The sequence below is a fragment of the Rhynchophorus ferrugineus genome, unplaced genomic scaffold, assembly GCF_030347505.1.
Source record: "Rhynchophorus ferrugineus isolate W39M unplaced genomic scaffold, kcgeb_rfMv2 rfM8, whole genome shotgun sequence".
NCBI lineage: Eukaryota > Metazoa > Arthropoda > Insecta > Coleoptera > Curculionidae > Rhynchophorus > Rhynchophorus ferrugineus.
Genome location: NW_027472587.1, coordinates 7,643,920 through 7,666,058, shown reverse-complemented (window position 1 = coordinate 7,666,058; position 22,139 = coordinate 7,643,920). Strand labels below are relative to the sequence as shown.

The window sequence follows — 22,139 nt, the reverse complement described above, 5'->3', positions numbered from 1 at the left end:
CTAAGTTTGAAGATTTTATAGTTACAATGGTTAAACTAAAAAAATTAACTTAAGGTTTTTTGTTTATCTTAAAATTAATGAAAAATCTCTCAAAAAACAATTCACAGTTCTTATATTAACACATAAGTATATTTAAATGATATTTTTGTATTTAACAGATGGAAAAAATGTGAGGTATCCATTTAATTCTTGTCTTAATTCCCTATATTATTTCATAATATTTTTCGTGACTGTTCAGCAGTTGTTATTCTATTAATTGATAATATATCTTGAATATGTTAATAGGGGATTAACACGTGTTAAAACTAAAGCTTGGGATTATGTTTACACACGCTCAGTAAGCAAAACACGGGCAGAGTGTCAGATTTCGGTTTGGGCGATATCAACCATCAATCAGACAAGAAACCTCTTCACTGCCATTGTTTAATGGGATTTTTATAATGCCATTAAGGACTATTCCGGTCGGTTTACAGCGTTTTTTTTATTACGGAGCGTTATTTATCGATAATTTTATTGAAGCCAGTGAGTTGTGCCGTAAACGTGGATGTGTGAATGCGTAGAAGCGACGAGTTTCATAACCGATAATTACTAGATACTTTTATAACTGTACAATTTCCCCGAACATAAAGTAAACTCGCATGACACAACATCAATTTATTTTCATGTCGTGCTGTTATGCATTTTTAATTTTATCTTATCACCTATCTGGTTTGAATAAAATAACAGATTACCAGCTCTAAACGATATCCTTAAGGTTATTTAATTTTCCTGTTAATCACGATTACAAGATCTCGGGAAATGTTGATGTTTAATGGAAGTTATAAAAATTCTCGCTTTCTAGTTACGATGTTCTTTAGCGTTTGAAGTAAACGTTCCCAAGTCAGCAGGACATTTTTTCAAATTGGTATATAGTCTGTCCAACGTTTTTTTGTACATACGTCATCAAGATATTTAATGTATTGCCTGCCGCAATTTGTAAATCTGTTTTACAATCAGACAATATTTCCTTCCCATTTGATTCTAATCAAAAAGAGAGACAATTGGTTGTTTATTATTACTCTTATTCAAAATGCCGAACCCAGTCATAACAGATTGCGCCTCTAATCAGTTACTTTGAATAGAACGAGATAATGGAGTAAAAAATTGCAAAATTATTTAGAGAGGTAATCATTTTTACTGTTAATTATTAGAGTGTTGTCGTTTTTATTGAAAATAGTCTTAGCGTGTTACACTGAATATTATACAGTCACTGAAGTATCTCAAAAAAATAAAAGTATAGTCTTAGATTAACCGAAAAGAGACCGTTCTTACTAAGGAGGTGACGAATCAAGATTAGTTTGATGTTAGCTCTATCAGAGATCAAATATATGACATATATAAAAACAGTGATTAGTTTCTTGAACATAAACCTAATTTAATACAATTATTTCAGAGGAAACTGTTTATCTTCTGAAAAGTATCCATAGAAAGCTTAGAGATATGCAGCTTTTTGTAGCGCATCGTTTCATAGAATGTTAGGTATTATAGCATTTAAATGATGTAAAGATAACCTACGAAGAGGTCAAATGGTACTTCTAGATAATGCTTTTAAAGGAATACAATATTTAAAAGCATATAATAAAATGAAGGAAGACTTATTACATCAATATGCATTAGATGTACTGTAATCTTATATTAAATTATAGTTTATAGCAGTAGTTATAATTTAATAATAAATTTTTTATTTTTAACAGTTTCATTATTTTATTTAGATCAGAATTTTATTATACGTCATAGCCAAAATCAACTAAAATTTAGAGTTCATGCGGCAACATTGACACGTTTAGATGTCATTAATTCAGATGACGTGAGTTCACTGCTATTTTGAATACAGTATATATAATACTCTAATGGTGATTTTGAGGATGTAAAGGCTAAATTAATGGCCAATGGAAAATGAGGTTAAGATGCAAAAGGTAAATATAAGAAAGAAAACGTCAATTCAAATATCCAACCTAAAAAAACTATTAATTACGATGAAAACTGGGTACAATGCTCCAGCCTCCATGTCAAGGATATTGTTTTAAAGGTGGATACTGACATATGCCATCTATGCACCATGTTGCATATATTTTATTTTGCTAAAAACTTTATGATTATTAATATTTCTTAAGTTGCTTTTTAAGTATTCACTCTTCCAAAGGATTGCTTGAGCGTCCTACCAACAATTGAAAATACTTACGTAATAAATTACAACTCAAATATTCACTAAAATTGCAAGGCCATTAATCGATAAGAAATGAAACCTTATCGACTCCTTTTTGTTTAAAGCTTTTGTTTATTATTCGAGCTACTTTTATACTGAATAGTAAAAAAACAGAATTACCACAACTTTTACTAAAAAGTTGCTTTTGTGAACTCTGAATATTTGTAAAACATCCTTAAATTCTATTTTAAATAGATTTCAATTTGTCTTAACTAGATCTTAAATTTATTACTTACCAATTTCTCTAAAATTGGCCAGTTGTTGCCAGCATGTTATTAATGAACAAGACCCAGATACTCCGTGACATTTGCAGGTTACTTTTGATTTTTTAATAACAGCCTGAAATGGAAAAATTAAAACATTATTCATTATACTAACATTTTCACATTTTTAACATTTTAAAAGTTGACATTCGTAAAGTGAAAACAACAGAACGCGTCTTAAACTTAATTTAACGCACAGTTTCGTAACATAAAACTATTTATATCTAACATTTCCCTAAATTTTTTGGATTTTATGATGCATATCAAACAATATAAAGAACACATATCGTAAATATCACGAATCAAATTGAACTAAATTACGTATAAAGACTAATTAATAGTTATGTCCAGCGTTATTACCATAAAACTAAAGAAGACACTATAAAATTCAAACAAGCCGACCTATAAAATGAAGGAAATACAGAATAGTATGGATAACGGTATATGTAGTTTATTATTACAGCCTACTAATACGCGAATAATTACGTTATTATTATTTAAAGAAATATCATGAAGCAATATATGTGTTAAATATATTAAACCTCGGTTTATTGTCTATTTAATATGAAATTATTAAAAACCGTTAAGCCTTAACTGTTGATAAAATAAAATAGAAATAATTCCAAGTTAATTATAATGGTACACATATACTAATAATAAAACTATTATTTATTATAGAGGATAATGAGTGTTCCAGATTGTTTCGAGAGACGAATAATCCGTAAGTATAACCAATATATACAGGGACTGGGCAAAATAATATCAACACCTGACATATATACAATATTTTTTAAATAATCAGGTGTTGAGGCACCATTTACATTTAAAAAATCTGTCAGCAAAAAATCAGTCAACTACTTTAGTGATATTGGAGATGGACCTCCTCACTCTCAACTCTAAAATTCCCTATACGGCTTCAATTATATTGAGGTCTGGCGATTGTACTGACCAGGTAAGAGGTTTAATGATATTTTGATGCTCCCCAAACAAAGACTTAACCTTTTTGGCTGTGTGTATGGGTTCATTATCATCTTGGCACATGGTAGTGTTTCGTAGCCACATGCTGGTCAGTATAAAAACTTCAGTATCGAGGATATCGATATACTGATTCGCAGTATTTCGGCCGATGATGTGAATGAGAAGACCTGAATATCATATGCTGAATACCACGATATTGTCGTCCAAATTTCCCCGTGCCCCCGTGGGAAAAAATGTAAACGATGATTCATCAGATCATCATCATCAAGCATCATCGCCACATTTTATGATTGTTACGCCACTTATTTCACAGATTAGCGTTGGCTTCAGTTAGAAAAGGTACTGCTTTATGAATCTCCCATCCTACTGTTTTTATTCGAATTTAAGGCAAAAGTCCCGCTACCAATTTGAATGCGTGCCATCTTGGTTATGTGATGTTTAGCTCAGTTTCTCTTTAACCATTGTGTTGTGTGGACGTCCAAATTTTATTATGGATAAATATACGCCACAGGAATGAGTAGAAATAGTGACAATATTTATTGAAAATAATCGTTCCATTATTGCCAATTAGCGAAAATTGCGTCAATGACAGGGATACTTTTGCTCCACCCTATTATACTATTCAAAGTGAGTGGAAAGTTCTGCTGTGACCTTTCCCCTGGTAATTTTATGTTGTCCAGTCACAGTCATAGTTTTTTAATGCTCGTCGGCCTCTGTCAGTTAATTTTGAGTTTCACCGACTATTCCTCTTCGTTGATGACATTTTACAGTATTTTACCATGTATGCTATAATTATCGTGAATACTGTTGCTCATAAAATCCGCATCAATGATTTTCCCTATTTCAAAATCTAGGAGAACTGAGCAATACATACGCGTCGCATTATTTACACGATAGCATTGTTGCCAACATCCAACAAGATGGTGCATGGTGTTCATATTATTTTGTCTATCCCCTGTATGTGCAGTGATTGATAAACTATTATATTGATTCAATAAATAACAAGAAAGAATTCAAGAAATAACGCTATTTTATACATCATACTTCATACGTCAAATTTCTTTGAGATCAGAAGTTATAGTGATAGTTCAGGGGCTTACATGTCCATTTATTAATCAATTGTATACTTTAAAAATGCATATATTGAGAAATATTGGTAAAATGTTTTTATGGAGAATATGAAGATACCGTGTCGGAAAAACGATTTTGTTTTGGCCGTGATCTAATTATTGATATATTTTGCGAAGTCGATTGCCAACTGTGGCAAGATTTGGTGAATAATGTTCGAAGGTTTGCGGCATCAACAGCAGCGATTGGGAAATAGACAGACCCCACAAGGGCCAGATATAAATGATAAATGAAGACAATGCTGCATCGATCCTAACAAGTGGTTATCAGAAGGCCCTATGCCTGGGGGTATGCTGGGTATGGTAGAACTCCCAATGACTTTGGTAGACATCTCCAATAACACAATATTGAATGAAGATTCCTCTTCGGTGTTGATGTGGATGGCACACCTGGACTGACCGATGAATATTTGCGCTTGGGATTGTCATAGTAGATTAACTTTTCATCATCAGTAATAATAAACAATAACACTCTTCGTCTATTTCTGTCAAGCAATGAACTCGCAATGGTAAAGCGGTTAGAAATTGCATTTGCATTCAGTTCCTGAGGTAGATTCCTTTTCGATCTTTGCCATCATTCGTAAATATATGTATACATTTAATGCTTCAATACAAAGTCTGAAAATTCTTGAGATCTTGTGTTTGAGATGGATTTTAGGCTAATCATTCTTACAATTCATTGTCATCGAACTTTCTTGACCCACCAGGTCGTTCTTTGTCATCGACATCATGCTTTTTAAGACTTAAGACAAAACTGACAGTTATAATATGACGAAGCAGCGTCACCATCAGTTTTTAAAAATTGCTGGTTGGCCTCGCCAGTAAACTTCTTAAAATCAAACAAGAAAAATAATGAATGTTCAAAATTAGAGCGTAACTCAGTCAAAAATACAGATGGCCGGATAGTCTGGGCCGTATTATATAACACCTCGTAAAGAAACGGCCACAGTGGTCGTTTTTCCGTCTTATTCAGCTTATAGTTGTTGTAAAATTATATTAGAGTAACGAGAGCACCTTCGTCAGCCAGTTTGACTTTGAATATCCTCGATATTGCACAATTCCTATCCAATTTTCTATGGCATCCGTCTATGACCCCCAGATTCCAATAGTCAGCTGCTAAGAAACTGAGCTATTGCAATCCGCATTTGGTGGCCATTCACTCTGAACTGTAAACTTCTGTTCAAATTCCAGTAAACTATGTTAATTTAAGCAACTTCAGGCCGCCTTTGGTGGCCTTGCACCTTGAACTGTGATGCATGTGTCGGAAATCCACGGACTAGGGTGTTTTTCAAATCTTGAATGTTTCTTACTTGGAATAGTTTGTGGCTAGGGATCATTGAGCACCTTCAATCTGTTATTTGTGACCTTAAGCTTCAGATGAGATACTTTTGCCTGAACTCCACGCAACTACATCAAGAAACACTTCGAATATTTGGAATAGATTATGGCTAGAGGTCGCTGGACACCTTCAATCCAGCTTTTGTGACTTTACAGCTTAGCTTTAGCTACGATACTTTTGCCCAAACTCCACTTAACTACACCAAGAAATGTTTCGAGTAACTTCTGAACGATTGCCATCCAACGCCAACCTGTTTTATATTCTTGATAATTAATTTCGGTTAATTGAATGAATTCAAAAGAGAACAGTCTTATAAACATCCGGGAATCCTATTAACTGCGCCAGTTATAATGTGTGAAAGGTTTTGAAAACAGAGACTATTAATTTACTTGAAAATATTATTTTATTTAACGGACTTGTTGAACGGCTATGTAAAGCGACACTGAGGGTAAAAACAGATGAACCCGTCTCACTCGTTCACTAAAAGGTAGTCAATAAAGCAGATGGCCGGATAGTCTGGGCCGTATTACATAACATCTATATAGTTAGAAAATAAATATTAGAGAAAAATTATATAAATAATCAAAATACAATGCACTTAATAAAATGACGAGTGTTCCCGAATATTACCGAATTTAAACGATATTGGCCAGGCTTTAATGTTGTAATTAAAATGAATCACAAGTGGAGTATTATTTAAAGCCGCTGAAACGACAGAGGAACTATTGCGTGTTTTTGCGACAGTGCGTCCCCGCAAGATCGATGACGGCTCGGCTTCGAAAAAAGACCTGCTAATGGTGCGCTTTCCATAAAAGCGGTTACAGTCGGAACGAGTGACATTTAAGGCTGGTCGTACGTCATGTCGCTGTAGGAGTGAGGATGGGTACGCGGAGATGGGCAACGTTAAGTGAATGGCGTTCCTACATGCCTGCCCGATCTTTGTTAGCGGTGGTGTAATAAATTCACCACATCCAAGGTGTCGACAACGCCACGATATTTACCAGGTGCAAAGATCTTTAGCCGTGCGTTATTTGCATAACAGGAAATAAATGATCTTAAATGGGACCGATTACATTACAATACGATTAAAACGCCTCGAAGGAAATCGAATATGCGACCGGCTTGCGTTCGATCTCCCACAGAAGGCAAAAATAAGTTTCGAGTAGGTTTCTCTTTCATTTTTCGTCAGTTTAAATTCTCTATAACGATTTCATCAAGAAAATATACTGACACATACGATCACCTGAGTTATTCGATAATGTTCTTCATTATTGATATTTATTTTTATTATATTATCACCAACCAACGAATTGCTATTAATACTCATAGCAAAGTTAGACAAACAGGAAAAAATGATTGAATATTTCTCCGAAACAATTTAAAAATTAGAAAAAAATAAGCCTGTGGCCTCAAGAACCAGAAATGGCAAACAGAGGTATTCGAATTGCAATTTGAAATACTGATGGAATCCAGCAATTCTAAATCACATCATGGTATATATCCCATCATCAAAAACATATATTTGCCTAATATCTGAAACCCGCTTGGTAAAGAAATCCTTTATAAAACTTAAGGGATGCATTATCACATCATACATCCCGCTAACATCGTAAGAGGAAGAAGAGCCAAAATAATAAAACAGAACATTTGGCGCTATCAAGAATCCGGGATCAATTTAGAAGAAAATCAAGTAATAGCAGTGACTGTTAAATGAAGCAGACACAGAGTTACATTATCTGCAATTTATTGTCTTCCAAGTTATAATCAAAATAATTATCATTATTTGAATGTCCTAAATAACCTAGGTAAAAAATATATAATTGATGGTAATTGTAATGCAAAAAAATATAAGATGGTTATCAAGAATGACGACAACTTAAGGCAATGTACATCATAAAGCAGTTGCTGAACTAAGATGTGGTTACATATTAACTGGAAAACCACCTTATTGGACGACTGATCTAGAGAAAACTCCAGATGTGTTAGATTTCTTCATAGTTAGAGACATAACATCCAACTATAGGAAGTCGAAGAAAACTTTTATCTAAATTCAGATCACACACCAGTGGTTCTGACACTCACTGAAAATATAATAAAAAACAACAAAATACGACGATAACAAATAAGAGACCAGACTGAACATAAAATATTTTAAACAATATAACCCAAAGGTTGAAGAAGGTAATACTGCAAATTAAAAACGAATCCATAAATTACTCTATGAGAAATCAGACAACCAGAAAACAGATTATTAGCTCTTCCACCAAATAACTAAAACGATCATGTCTAATTATAAGAGACCTACGTGAAGTTGGGCAGGCAGCAATCAAGAAAAAGCTGAAATATTTGCTGATCATCTAGAAAAAACATTTAAACCAAACGAAACTGATATTGAATATAATTTTCCGACCATAGAATGTGAAAATCCGACGATTCAGTTAGTCAATGAACGTCGAAAGAAAGCCTGATAAAAACAGAAGTTGTATCTATTGTAGATTCTATGTCATTCGATTGGAACGTTCGTTAGCTAAACGTGCGAATGATTAAGCTTTTTTGTCATTGCGTCGAACCCATTCATTTCGATCATTTTTAATAGGCGGTAATCTAATAATTGGTCTTTTAAATCTTCAAGTTGATTTCCATAGCGAGTAATCTTTGTTTACTTCCTAGCTTCATTTACTTACATATTTTTCGAAGCAATTCTGTTTATATTATTTAATCTTTTGATTTGTCTGATTACTAATGTTGTTGAACATTGTTTCGTTTACACTATTTCTTCTTCTCTACCATTGCCGTTCATCTTTCTTTTATCAATACAAATTAAATATACAAAAGTCATCCTCTTGAATGACTGGGCTGGCACACGGTTTCGAAATCTTGTACAAATATGGGTCGCTGGCAAACGTAATAAAGGAAAATTTTGTAGAAAATGAATTTTAATGTTGGTGGTACTAATTTTTCGGATCAGGAAATTCCTAGTCAGCATCGAAAGTACCAATTTTTAAAGCGTAGAAATTAATTCCAACATATTTTTGTAAATAGGCTTATGTCCTTTTCTTATAAATTTAGAATAATCTTATAATATACAGAAATAAGCAAATATGGTAAAAGTTTCGGCAAATACTGCTTTCTTGGTCATTTGATATAGTTGTAGTATCTTTATATAATAGATATATAGATATAGATAAAGATAGATTGAATAGATAGAGAACTGTTAAGAGCTTTAAAATTAATAACAATTAACGACGTCACTAACATTTATTAATAAAAGTATTATACATCAATATTTGTGTGAAGCTATTTAAAACGTCTCTCTCTCTCAGGTTCCCCAACCTAAAAAACTGCTTTGGGAATGCCGGCAAATAGATTTGGAAACATAAATGACCCATCTTAATATAATTTCAAAAGTCTTATTAATATTTGAGAATAACGCACAAAATAATATATTAAAACAATTCTGTCTGGGTTTTGTCCAGATTGGCCTGACAACCGATTGTATTTTTATTTCTTAAAATATTTAAATCGGGATACGTTTGAGGCTTATAGCATTATCCAATGAAAACCATTAAAGAACACTTTACTAATAGAACTAGTCGATTGTTAAAAGAAGTCTAGCCGAAGAGAGTCTAAAAACAAGCAACAGTAACGCGAAAATATATAAAACTCGCGAGCTTTTCGCAGATCAACATACTGTATATGGTCATGGGCGTTCATAAGCAAGAATTCATGTTCTGCTTTTTATATGAGCAGTAAATAATGGTTTAAAAAGTTTCTTAACTTGTTACGTCCTGTGTCTTTAATGATCCTCAAATATATCTTGTGACATTTGTCTTCTATTCTATTTTTGAACAGTTATTTAAAAAACTGAAGCCAATATTGAAAGAAGAAGAATGAGCATGCAAAATAATAATTTTGTTAGTAGAAATAAACTGCATCAGAAGGAAAGAAAATATATTCAATATAAAATTAAAATAACTACACGCTATATTACTATGACAGATTATTAAATATGTAAAATTTTATTTGGCTTATTATATTTAGCATATAACCAGAAAGCTCAGAAAACAATTTATATTGAGATATTCAAAATATATTTAAATACTTTATGGTTACAGTTTTTTAATTAATTAGTTAAATTAGAGATTAGAGTTTAATAGTTTTTTTTTGATATTCGTTTTGGTCCAAGAGTTACACCAACTGCTGTTATAGTCTGCTGTTATTGATGGTTTTAGTTAGACCTTGAGAACTTTTGTAATGTTGGAAAAAAATTGAGGTAGAGAGAAACAGCCACCAGGCTTTTGAAATATTATGATATTGATGGACTGAATGTAAGGCTGATATATACAACAACGCTTGATATCATGCTGCGAAACCGGTGAAAATATACTTAGAAACATTAAAATGGTAAGCGCTACTCCATTGATATTGCCTCTTTTAATTACTATTTCTTCCAATATATAGTCAAAGTTTTTTTTAGTAATGCGTCATGGATATTTGTGACGTTGAAACATTGCAATGTTGCCGCATCAACTCTGAGTTTTAGTTCAGTTTGGCTTTGACATACAAGAAAATTTTAATCTAAATAAAATAATTGAACAAAAATGTTATCAAATATAATTTATTTTAACATTATTGTATATCTGAAAACTACAGTTGATTATACAGCCACAATAATTTATAGTTATAGTGTTAGAACCTGTTAACACTATTGCATTAAAGAATTTTGCATACGTTTGACAAACGGACGGCGACCGGTTGTCAGACGTACTTCATATTAAATAATTTAAGTTCCTACAATTTTATGATATTTTTAGTGATATTGGAGATGGACCTCCTCACTCTCAACTCTAAAATTCCCTATACGGCTTCAATTATATTGAGGTCTGGCGATTGTACTGACCAGGTAAGAGGTTTAATGATATTTTGATGCTCCCCAAACAAAGACTTAACCTTTTTGGCTGTGTGTATGGGTTCATTATCATCTTGGCACATGGTAGTGTTTCGTAGCCATATGCTGGTCAGTGTAAAAACTTCAGTATCGAGGATATCGATATACTGATTCGCAGTAATTCGGTCGATGATGTGAATGAGAAGACCTGAATATCATATGCTGAATACCACGATATTGTCGTCCAAATTTCCCCGTGCCCCCGTGGGAAAAAATGTAAACGATGATTCATCAGATCATCATCATCAAGCATCATCACCAATTTTTAAAGCGTAGAGATTAATTTCTACATATTTTTGTAAATAGGCTTATGTCCTTTTCTTATAAATTTAGAATAATCTTATAATATACAGAAATAAGCAAATATGGTAAAAGTTTCGGCAAATACTGCTTTCTTGGTCATTTGATATAGTTGTAGTATCTTTATATAATAGATATATAGATATAGATAAAGATAGATTGAATAGAGAGAGAGAGAGAACTGTTAAGAGCTTTAAAATTAATAACAATTAACGACGTCACTAACATTTATTAATAAAAGTATTATACATCAATATTTGTGTGAAGCTATTTAAAACGTCTCTCTCTCTCAGGTTCCCCAACCTAAAAAACTGCTTTGGGAATGCCGGCAAATAGATTTGGAAACATAAATGACCCATCTTAATATAATTTCAAAAGTCTTATTAATATTTGAGAATAACGCACAAAATAATATATTAAAACAATTCTGTCTGGGTTTTGTCCAGATTGGCCTGACAACCGATTGTATTTTTATTTCTTAAAATATATAAATCGGGATACGTTTGAGGCTTATAGCATTATCCAATGAAAACCATTAAAGAACACTTTACTAACAGAACTAGTCGATTGTTAAAAGAAGTCTAGCCGAAGAGAGTCTAAAAACAGGCAACAGTAACGCGAAAATATATAAAACTCGCGAGCTTTTCGCAGATCAACATACTGTATATGGTCATGGGCGTTCATAAGCAAGAATTCATGTTCTGCTTTTTATATGAGCAGTAAATAATGGTTTAAAAAGTTTCTTAACTTGTTACGTCCTGTGTCTTTAATGATCCTCAAATATATCTTGTGACATTTGTCTTCTATTCTATTTTTGAACAGTTATTTAAAAAACTGAAGCCAATATTGAAAGAAGAAGAATGAGCATGCAAAATAATAATTTTGTTAGTAGAAATAAACTGCATCAGAAGGAAAGAAAATATATTCAATATAAAATTAAAATAACTACACGCTATATTACTATGACAGATTATTAAATATGTAAAATTTTATTTGGCTTATTATATTTAGCATATAACCAGAAAGCTCAGAAAACAATTTACATTGAGATATTCAAAATATATTTAAATACTTTATGGTTAGAGTTTTTTAATTAATTAGTTAAATTAGAGATTAGAGTTTAATAGTTTTTTTTTGATATTCGTTTTGGTCCAAGAGTTACACCAACTGCTGTTATAGTCTGCTGTTATTGATGGTTTTAGTTAGACCTTGAGAACTTTTGTAATGTTGGAAAAAAATTGAGGTAGAGAGAAACAGCCACCAGGCTTTTGAAATATTATGATATTGATGGACTGAATGTAAGGCTGATATATACAACAACGCTTGATATCATGCTGCGAAACCGGTGAAAATATACTTAGAAACACTAAAATCCGCCGTATTATTGATCTTGCCTCTTTTAATTACTATTTCTTCCAATATACAGTCAAAGTTTTCTTTAGTAATGCGTCATGGATATTTGTTACGTTGAAACATTGCAATGTTGCCGCATCAACTCTGAGTTTTAGTTCAGTTTGGCTTTGACATACAAGAAAATTTTAATCTAAATAAAATAATTGAACAAAAATGTTATCAAATATAATTTATTTTAACATTATTGTATATCTGAAAACTACAGTTGATTATACAGCCACAATAATTTATAGTTATAGTGTTAGAACCTGTTAACACTATTGCATTAAAGAATTTTGCATACGTTTGACAAACGGACGGCGACCGGTTGTCAGACGTACTTCATATTAAATAATTTAAGTTCCTACAATTTTATGATATTTTTAGTGATATTGGAGATGGACCTCCTCACTCTCAACTCTAAAATTCCCTATACGGCTTCAATTATATTGAGGTCTGGCGATTGTACTGACCAGGTAAGAGGTTTAATGATATTTTGATGCTCCCCAAACAAAGACTTAACCTTTTTGGCTGTGTGTATGGGTTCATTATCATCTTGGCACATGGTAGTGTTTCGTAGCCACATGCTGGTCAGTATAAAAACTTCAGTATCGAGGATATCGATATACTGATTCGCAGTATTTCGGCCGATGATGTGAATGAGAAGACCTGAATATCATATGCTGAATACCACGATATTGTCGTCCAAATTTCCCCGTGCCCCCGTGGGAAAAAATGTAAACGATGATTCATCAGATCATCATCATCAAGCATCATCGCCACATTTTATGATTGTTACGCCACTTATTTCACAGATTAGCGTTGGCTTCAGTTAGAAAAGGTACTGCTTTATGAATCTCCCATCCTACTGTTTTTATTCGAATTTAAGGCAAAAGTCCCGCTACCAATTTGAATGCGTGCCATCTTGGTTATGTGATGTTTAGCTCAGTTTCTCTTTAACCATTGTGTTGTGTGGACGTCCAAATTTTATTATGGATAAATATACGCCACAGGAATGAGTAGAAATAGTGACAATATTTATTGAAAATAATCGTTCCATTATTGCCAATTAGCGAAAATTGCGTCAATGACAGGGATACTTTTGCTCCACCCTATTATACTATTCAAAGTGAGTGGAAAGTTCTGCTGTGACCTTTCCCCTGGTAATTTTATGTTGTCCAGTCACAGTCATAGTTTTTTAATGCTCGTCGGCCTCTGTCAGTTAATTTTGAGTTTCACCGACTATTCCTCTTCGTTGATGACATTTTACAGTATTTTACCATGTATGCTATAATTATCGTGAATACTGTTGCTCATAAAATCCGCATCAATGATTTTCCCTATTTCAAAATCTAGGAGAACTGAGCAATACATACGCGTCGCATTATTTACACGATAGCATTGTTGCCAACATCCAACAAGATGGTGCATGGTGTTCATATTATTTTGTCTATCCCCTGTATGTGCAGTGATTGATAAACTATTATATTGATTCAATAAATAACAAGAAAGAATTCAAGAAATAACGCTATTTTATACATCATACTTCATACGTCAAATTTCTTTGAGATCAGAAGTTATAGTGATAGTTCAGGGGCTTACATGTCCATTTATTAATCAATTGTATACTTTAAAAATGCATATATTGAGAAATATTGGTAAAATGTTTTTATGGAGAATATGAAGATACCGTGTCGGAAAAACGATTTTGTTTTGGCCGTGATCTAATTATTGATATATTTTGCGAAGTCGATTGCCAACTGTGGCAAGATTTGGTGAATAATGTTCGAAGGTTTGCGACATCAACAGCAGCGATTGGGAAATAGACAGACCCCACAAGGGCCAGATATAAATGATAAATGAAGACAATGCTGCATCGATCCTAACAAGTGGTTATCAGAAGGCCCTATGCCTGGGGGTATGCTGGGTATGGTAGAACTCCCAATGACTTTGGTAGACATCTCCAATAACACAATATTGAATGAAGATTCCTCTTCGGTGTTGATGTGGATGGCACACCTGGACTGACCGATGAATATTTGCGCTTGGGATTGTCATAGTAGATTAACTTTTCATCATCAGTAATAATAAACAATAACACTCTTCGTCTATTTCTGTCAAGCAATGAACTCGCAATGGTAAAGCGGTTAGAAATTGCATTTGCATTCAGTTCCTGAGGTAGATTCCTTTTCGATCTTTGCCATCATTCGTAAATATATGTATACATTTAATGCTTCAATACAAAGTCTGAAAATTCTTGAGATCTTGTGTTTGAGATGGATTTTAGGCTAATCATTCTTACAATTCATTGTCATCGAACTTTCTTGACCCACCAGGTCGTTCTTTGTCATCGACATCATGCTTTTTAAGACTTAAGACAAAACTGACAGTTATAATATGACGAAGCAGCGTCACCATCAGTTTTTAAAAATTGCTGGTTGGCCTCGCCAGTAAACTTCTTAAAATCAAACAAGAAAAATAATGAATGTTCAAAATTAGAGCGTAACTCAGTCAAAAATACAGATGGCCGGATAGTCTGGGCCGTATTATATAACACCTCGTAAAGAAACGGCCACAGTGGTCGTTTTTCCGTCTTATTCAGCTTATAGTTGTTGTAAAATTATATTAGAGTAACGAGAGCACCTTCGTCAGCCAGTTTGACTTTGAATATCCTCGATATTGCACAATTCCTATCCAATTTTCTATGGCATCCGTCTATGACCCCCAGATTCCAATAGTCAGCTGCTAAGAAACTGAGCTATTGCAATCCGCATTTGGTGGCCATTCACTCTGAACTGTAAACTTCTGTTCAAATTCCAGTAAACTATGTTAATTCAAGCAACTTCAGGCCGCCTTTGGTGGCCTTGCACCTTGAACTGTGATGCATGTGTCGGAAATCCACGGACTAGGGTGTTTTTCAAATCTTGAATGTTTCTTACTTGGAATAGTTTGTGGCTAGGGATCATTGAGCACCTTCAATCTGTTATTTGTGACCTTAAGCTTCAGATGAGATACTTTTGCCTGAACTCCACGCAACTACATCAAGAAACACTTCGAATATTTGGAATAGATTATGGCTAGAGGTCGCTGGACACCTTCAATCCAGCTTTTGTGACTTTACAGCTTAGCTTTAGCTACGATACTTTTGCCCAAACTCCACTTAACTACACCAAGAAATGTTTCGAGTAACTTCTGAACGATTGCCATCCAACGCCAACCTGTCTTATTTTCTTGATACTTAATTTCGATTAATTGAATGAATTCAAAAGAGAACAGTCTTATAAACATCCGGGAATCCTATTAACTGCGCCAGTTATAATGTGTGAAAGGTTTTGAAAACAGAGACTATTAATTTACTTGAAAATATTATTTTATTTAACGGACTTGTTGAACGGCTATGTAAAGCGACACTGAGGGTAAAAACAGATGAACCCGTCTCACTCGTTCACTAAAAGGTAGTCAATAAAGCAGATGGCCGGATAGTCTGGGCCGTATTACATAACATCTATATAGTTAGAAAATAAATATTAGAGAAAAATTATATAAATAATCAAAATACAATGCACTTAATAAAATGACGAGTGTTCCCGAATATTACCGAATTTAAACGATATTGGCCAGGCTTTAATGTTGTAATTAAAATGAATCACAAGTGGAGTATTATTTAAAGCCGCTGAAACGACAGAGGAACTATTGCGTGTTTTTGCGACAGTGCGTCCCCGCAAGATCGATGACGGCTCGGCTTCGAAAAAAGACCTGCTAATGGTGCGCTTTCCATAAAAGCGGTTACAGTCGGAACGAGTGACATTTAAGGCTGGTCGTACGTCATGTCGCTGTAGGAGTGAGGATGGGTACGCGGAGATGGGCAACGTTAAGTGAATGGCGTTCCTACATGCCTGCCCGATCTTTGTTAGCGGTGGTGTAATAAATTCACCACATCCAAGGTGTCGACAACGCCACGATATTTACCAGGTGCAAAGATCTTTAGCCGTGCGTTATTTGCATAACAGGAAATAAATGATCTTAAATGGGACCGATTACATTACAATACGATTAAAACGCCTCGAAGGAAATCGAATATGCGACCGGCTTGCGTTCGATCTCCCACAGAAGGCAAAAATAAGTTTCGAGTAGGTTTCTCTTTCATTTTTCGTCAGTTTAAATTCTCTATAACGATTTCATCAAGAAAATATACTGACACATACGATCACCTGAGTTATTCGATAATGTTCTCCATTATTGATATTTATTTTTATTATATTATCACCAACCAACGAATTGCTATTAATACTCATAGCAAAGTTAGACAAACAGGAAAAAATGATTGAATATTTCTCCGAAACAATTTAAAAATTAGAAAACAATAAGCCTGTGGCCTCAAGAACCAGAAATGGCAAACAGAGGTATTCGAATTGCAATTTGAAATACATATGGAATCCAGCAATTCTAAATCACATCATGGTATATATCCCATCAATATCCCATCATCAAAAACATATATTTGCCTAATATCTGAAACCCGCTTGGTAAAGAAATCCTTTATAAAACTTAAGGGATGCATTATCACATCATACATCCCGCTAACATCGTAAGAGGAAGAAGAGCCAAAATAATAAAACAGAACATTTGGCGCTATCAAGAATCCGGGATCAATTTAGAAGAAAATCAAGTAATAGCAGTGACTGTTAAATGAAGCAGACACAGAGTTACATTATCTGCAATTTATTGTCTTCCAAGTTATAATCAAAATAATTATCATTATTTGAATGTCCTAAATAACCTAGGTAAAAAATATATAATTGATGGTAATTGTAATGCAAAAAAATATAAGATGGTTATCAAGAATGACGACAACTTAAGGCAATGTACATCATAAAGCAGTTGCTGAACTAAGATGTGGTTACATATTAACTGGAAAACCACCTTATTGGACGACTGATCTAGAGAAAACTCCAGATGTGTTAGATTTCTTCATAGTTAGAGACATAACATCCAACTATAGGAAGTCGAAGAAAACTTTTATCTAAATTCAGATCACACACCAGTGGTTCTGACACTCACTGAAAATATAATAAAAAACAACAAAATACGACGATAACAAATAAGAGACCAGACTGAACATAAAATATTTTAAACAATATAACCCAAAGGTTGAAGAAGGTAATACTGCAAATTAAAAACGAATCCATAAATTACTCTATGAGAAATCAGACAACCAGAAAACAGATTATTAGCTCTTCCACCAAATAACTAAAACGATCATGTCTAATTATAAGAGACCTACGTGAAGTTGGGCAGGCAGCAATCAAGAAAAAGCTGAAATATTTGCTGATCATCTAGAAAAAACATTTAAACCAAACGAAACTGATATTGAATATAATTTTCCGACCATAGAATGTGAAAATCCGACGATTCAGTTAGTCAATGAACGTCGAAAGAAAGCCTGATGAAAACAGAAGTTGTATCTATTGTAGATTCTATGTCATTCGATTGGAACGTTCGTTAGCTAAACGTGCGAATGATTAAGCTTTTTTGTCATTGCGTCGAACCCATTCATTTCGATCATTTTTAATAGGCGGTAATCTAATAATTGGTCTTTTAAATCTTCAAGTTGATTTCCATAGCGAGTAATCTTTGTTTACTTCCTAGCTTCATTTACTTACATATTTTTCGAAGCAATTCTGTTTATATTATTTAATCTTTTGATTTGTCTGATTACTAATGTTGTTGAACATTGTTTCGTTTACACTATTTCTTCTTCTCTACCATAGCCGTTCATCTTTCTTTTATCAATACAAATTAAATATACAAAAGTCATCCTCTTGAATGACTGGGCTGGCATACGGTTTCGAAATCTTGTACAAATATGGGTCGCTGGCAAACGTAATAAAGGAAAATTTTGTAGAAAATGAATTTTAATGTTGGTGGTACTAATTTTTCGGATCAGGAAATTCCTAGTCAGCATCGAAAGTACCAATTTTTAAAGCGTAGAAATTAATTCCTACATGTTTTTGTAAATAGGCTTATGCTCTTTTCTTATAAATTTAGAATAATCTTATAATATACAGAAATAAGCAAATATGGTAAAAGTTTCGGCAAATACTGCTTTCTTGGTCATTTGATATAGTTGTAGTATCTTTATATAATAGATATATAGATATAGATAAAGATAGATTGAATAGATAGAGAACTGTTAAGAGCTTTAAAATTAATAACAATTAACGACGTCACTAACATTTATTAATAAAAGTATTATACATCAATATTTGTGTGAAGCTATTTAAAACGTCTCTCTCTCTCAGGTTCCCCAACCTAAAAAACTGCTTTGGGAATGCCGGCAAATAGATTTGGAAACATAAATGACCCATCTTAATATAATTTCAAAAGTCTTATTAATATTTGAGAATAACGCACAAAATAATATATTAAAACAATTCTGTCTGGGTTTTGTCCAGATTGGCCTGACAACCGATTGTATTTTTATTTCTTAAAATATTTAAATCGGGATACGTTTGAGGCTTATAGCATTATCCAATGAAAACCATTAAAGAACACTTTACTAACAGAACTAGTCGATTGTTAAAAGAAGTCTAGCCGAAGAGAGTCTAAAAACAGGCAACAGTAACGCGAAAATATATAAAACTCGCGAGCTTTTCGCAGATCAACATACTGTATATGGTCATGGGCGTTCATAAGCAAGAATTCATGTTCTGCTTTTTATATGAGCAGTAAATAATGGTTTAAAAAGTTTCTTAACTTGTTACGTCCTGTGTCTTTAATGATCCTCAAATATATCTTGTGACATTTGTCATCTATTCTATTTTTGAACAGTTATTTAAAAAACTGAAGCCAATATTGAAAGAAGAATGAGCATGCAAAATAATAATTTTGTTAGTAGAAATAAACTGCATCAGAAGGAAAGAAAATATATTCAATATAAAATTAAAATAACTACACGCTATATTACTATGACAGATTATTAAATATGTAAAATTTTATTTGGCTTATTATATTTAGCATATAACCAGAAAGCTCAGAAAACAATTTACATTGAGATATTCAAAATATATTTAAATACTTTATGGTTAGAGTTTTTTAATTAATTAGTTAAATTAGAGATTAGAGTTTAATAGTTTTTTTTTGATATTCGTTTTGGTCCAAGAGTTACACCAACTGCTGTTATAGTCTGCTGTTATTGATGGTTTTAGTTAGACCTTGAGAACTTTTGTAATGTTGGAAAAAAATTGAGGTAGAGAGGAAGAGCCACTAGGCTTTTCAAATATTATCATATTGATCGACTGAATGTCAGGCTGATATATACAACAACGCTTGATATCATGCTGCGAAACCGGTGAAAATATACTTAGAAACACTAAAATCCGCCGTATTATTGATCTTGCCTCTTTTAATTACTATTTCTTCCAATATACAGTCAAAGTTTTCTTTAGTAATGCGTCATGGATATTTGTTACGTTGAAACATTGCAATGTTGCCGCATCAACTCTGAGTTTTAGTTCAGTTTGGCTTTGACATACAAGAAAATTTTAATCTAAATAAAATAATTGAACAAAAATGTTATCAAATATAATTTATTTTAACATTATTGTATATCTGAAAACTACAGTTGATTATACAGCCACAATAATTTATAGTTATAGTGTTAGAACCTGTTAACACTATTGCATTAAAGAATTTTGCTTACGTTTGACAAACGGACGGCAGCCGGTCGTCAGACGTACTTGATATTAAATAATTTAAGTCCCTACAATTTTATTGAAAATGTCTTATTTAGCGAGTTGCTGTCGCGCTAAATATTAGTGTGGGTACTGTGAATAACATCGCTTATAAAATGAAGAACGATACTTTAGATTCACCCAAGAAAACCCATCTACGTATAAAGTGGGTGGCCTGAATCTTGACCATTTTGATATTGGCTCTATTCGAGACCAAATATACCAAATGTATAGGAACAGTAAGTACACAAACTATTTTTGTAGATATAAACATAATTTAATAAAATTATTTTAGAGAAAATTTTCTGTCTAGAAAGTATACATAAAAGAGTTAGGGACATACAGCTTTTTGGGGGATGTAAGATATACTTTCATACACTCTTACAGGGCATAGGGTTTAAATGGTGTAAAGATAACCCATGGAGGGGTTTAATAGAATTTCCAGACATTGCCTTAAAAAGAATTCAATTTTTAAAGGCATAAGATAAGACCAAGGAAGATAAACTATTTGAATTTGTGTATCTTGATGAAACTTAATTATTTCAAAATAGTTCATTGGGACGCTCTTGGCAAGACAGTAACAAAAAAGTGCAAAGACAATTAAAATTGATGGAAAAAGGTAAAAGTTACAATAGCATTCGATTAGGCTTTGTTGGTCATTATATTTATTAATAATTAATTGAATATATATTGCTGGTCGAGAAAAATAGTCCATCAAAAACTGTACGGATATGTAGAAGGAAGCTTTGTCAACCATAACACCTTCGGTTTGGATGAACTCGATAAGACATACACAGGAACTAATTGATAAATGGTGGAATTATGAATCTGTTTTAGATAGATTAGAAATTAACTGTTTAGTGAATGAATTGGACAGTGAGTAAGAAAGTTAAAGTGACTGTAGGAAACTTTCAGGGTATGTGATAATGCTGTTTTGCAGATATGGTAAATGCATTAGACAGAATTTAGTGATTAATTTTATGAAGAATGCTGTACACAGATAGTAGCAGAAGAAATAAAATACACAGTAATACCAAGATGACTTGACAAGTAAACACACCATCGAAGGAAACAAAAACTAAACGTAAAAATGTTTATTATGTACTATATATATATATATATATATATATATATATATATATATATATATATATATATATATACTAACTTTTTGATAACATTTTTGTTCAGTTGTTTTGTTTAGAACAGTATTTTCTTGCAAGTCAAAGCCATTGATGCGGCAACAATGCAATGTTTCGACGTCACAAATATTCACGTCTTATGAACATGGTAAAAAATTGGTCGATTCGTGCATAGCCCCTAAAGATACATCGTTCTTTCGAGATGGAATCCGTAAATTGCCTAAAAGACGGAAAAAAGTGACAGCTATCGATGGAAAATATTTTCAATAAAACACACTGTACTGATTTTCATATTAAAGCTTTAAATTAAAAATCCTTTAAAACTAATTTATAGGCCTAATATATAGAAGAGGAAGCAAGAAGCAAGAAGTAGATCTAAAGCGCAAGAATCAATTTGTAGTACTCTTGACGCCGATACTTAACAAAATAAAAAGAAATTATGAACTATTTACTGCCATTTCGAAAACAACGTTAATTAACGACGTGATTAATTGTAGACTCTTTTAACCACTAACCTTTGTGCTAGTTATTACGAAATTTTAAATATCGAATATTAGTCTTTTTGACCTTTCACTACAACTTAAGATGCGATAACATCTCGGTTCACGAGTGGTTCGATAGCAATTCGCAATATCGTTACGGGACGGGAATAAGGCTGCACACAGATTATTA

General features: G+C 32.9%; 1 protein-coding gene across 1 annotated transcript in view; it reads right to left on the bottom strand.

Annotated features, from left to right (window-relative positions):
- LOC143200960 (protein Wnt-5b) overlaps positions 1–22,139 on the bottom strand; it is a 234,987-nt gene that overhangs the window by 28,486 nt on the left and 184,362 nt on the right. The window contains exon 6 of the mRNA XM_076411775.1: positions 2,482–2,584. Within this exon, the coding sequence (XP_076267890.1) occupies positions 2,482–2,584 (103 nt within the window). The remainder of the gene's footprint in view (positions 1–2,481; positions 2,585–22,139) is intronic.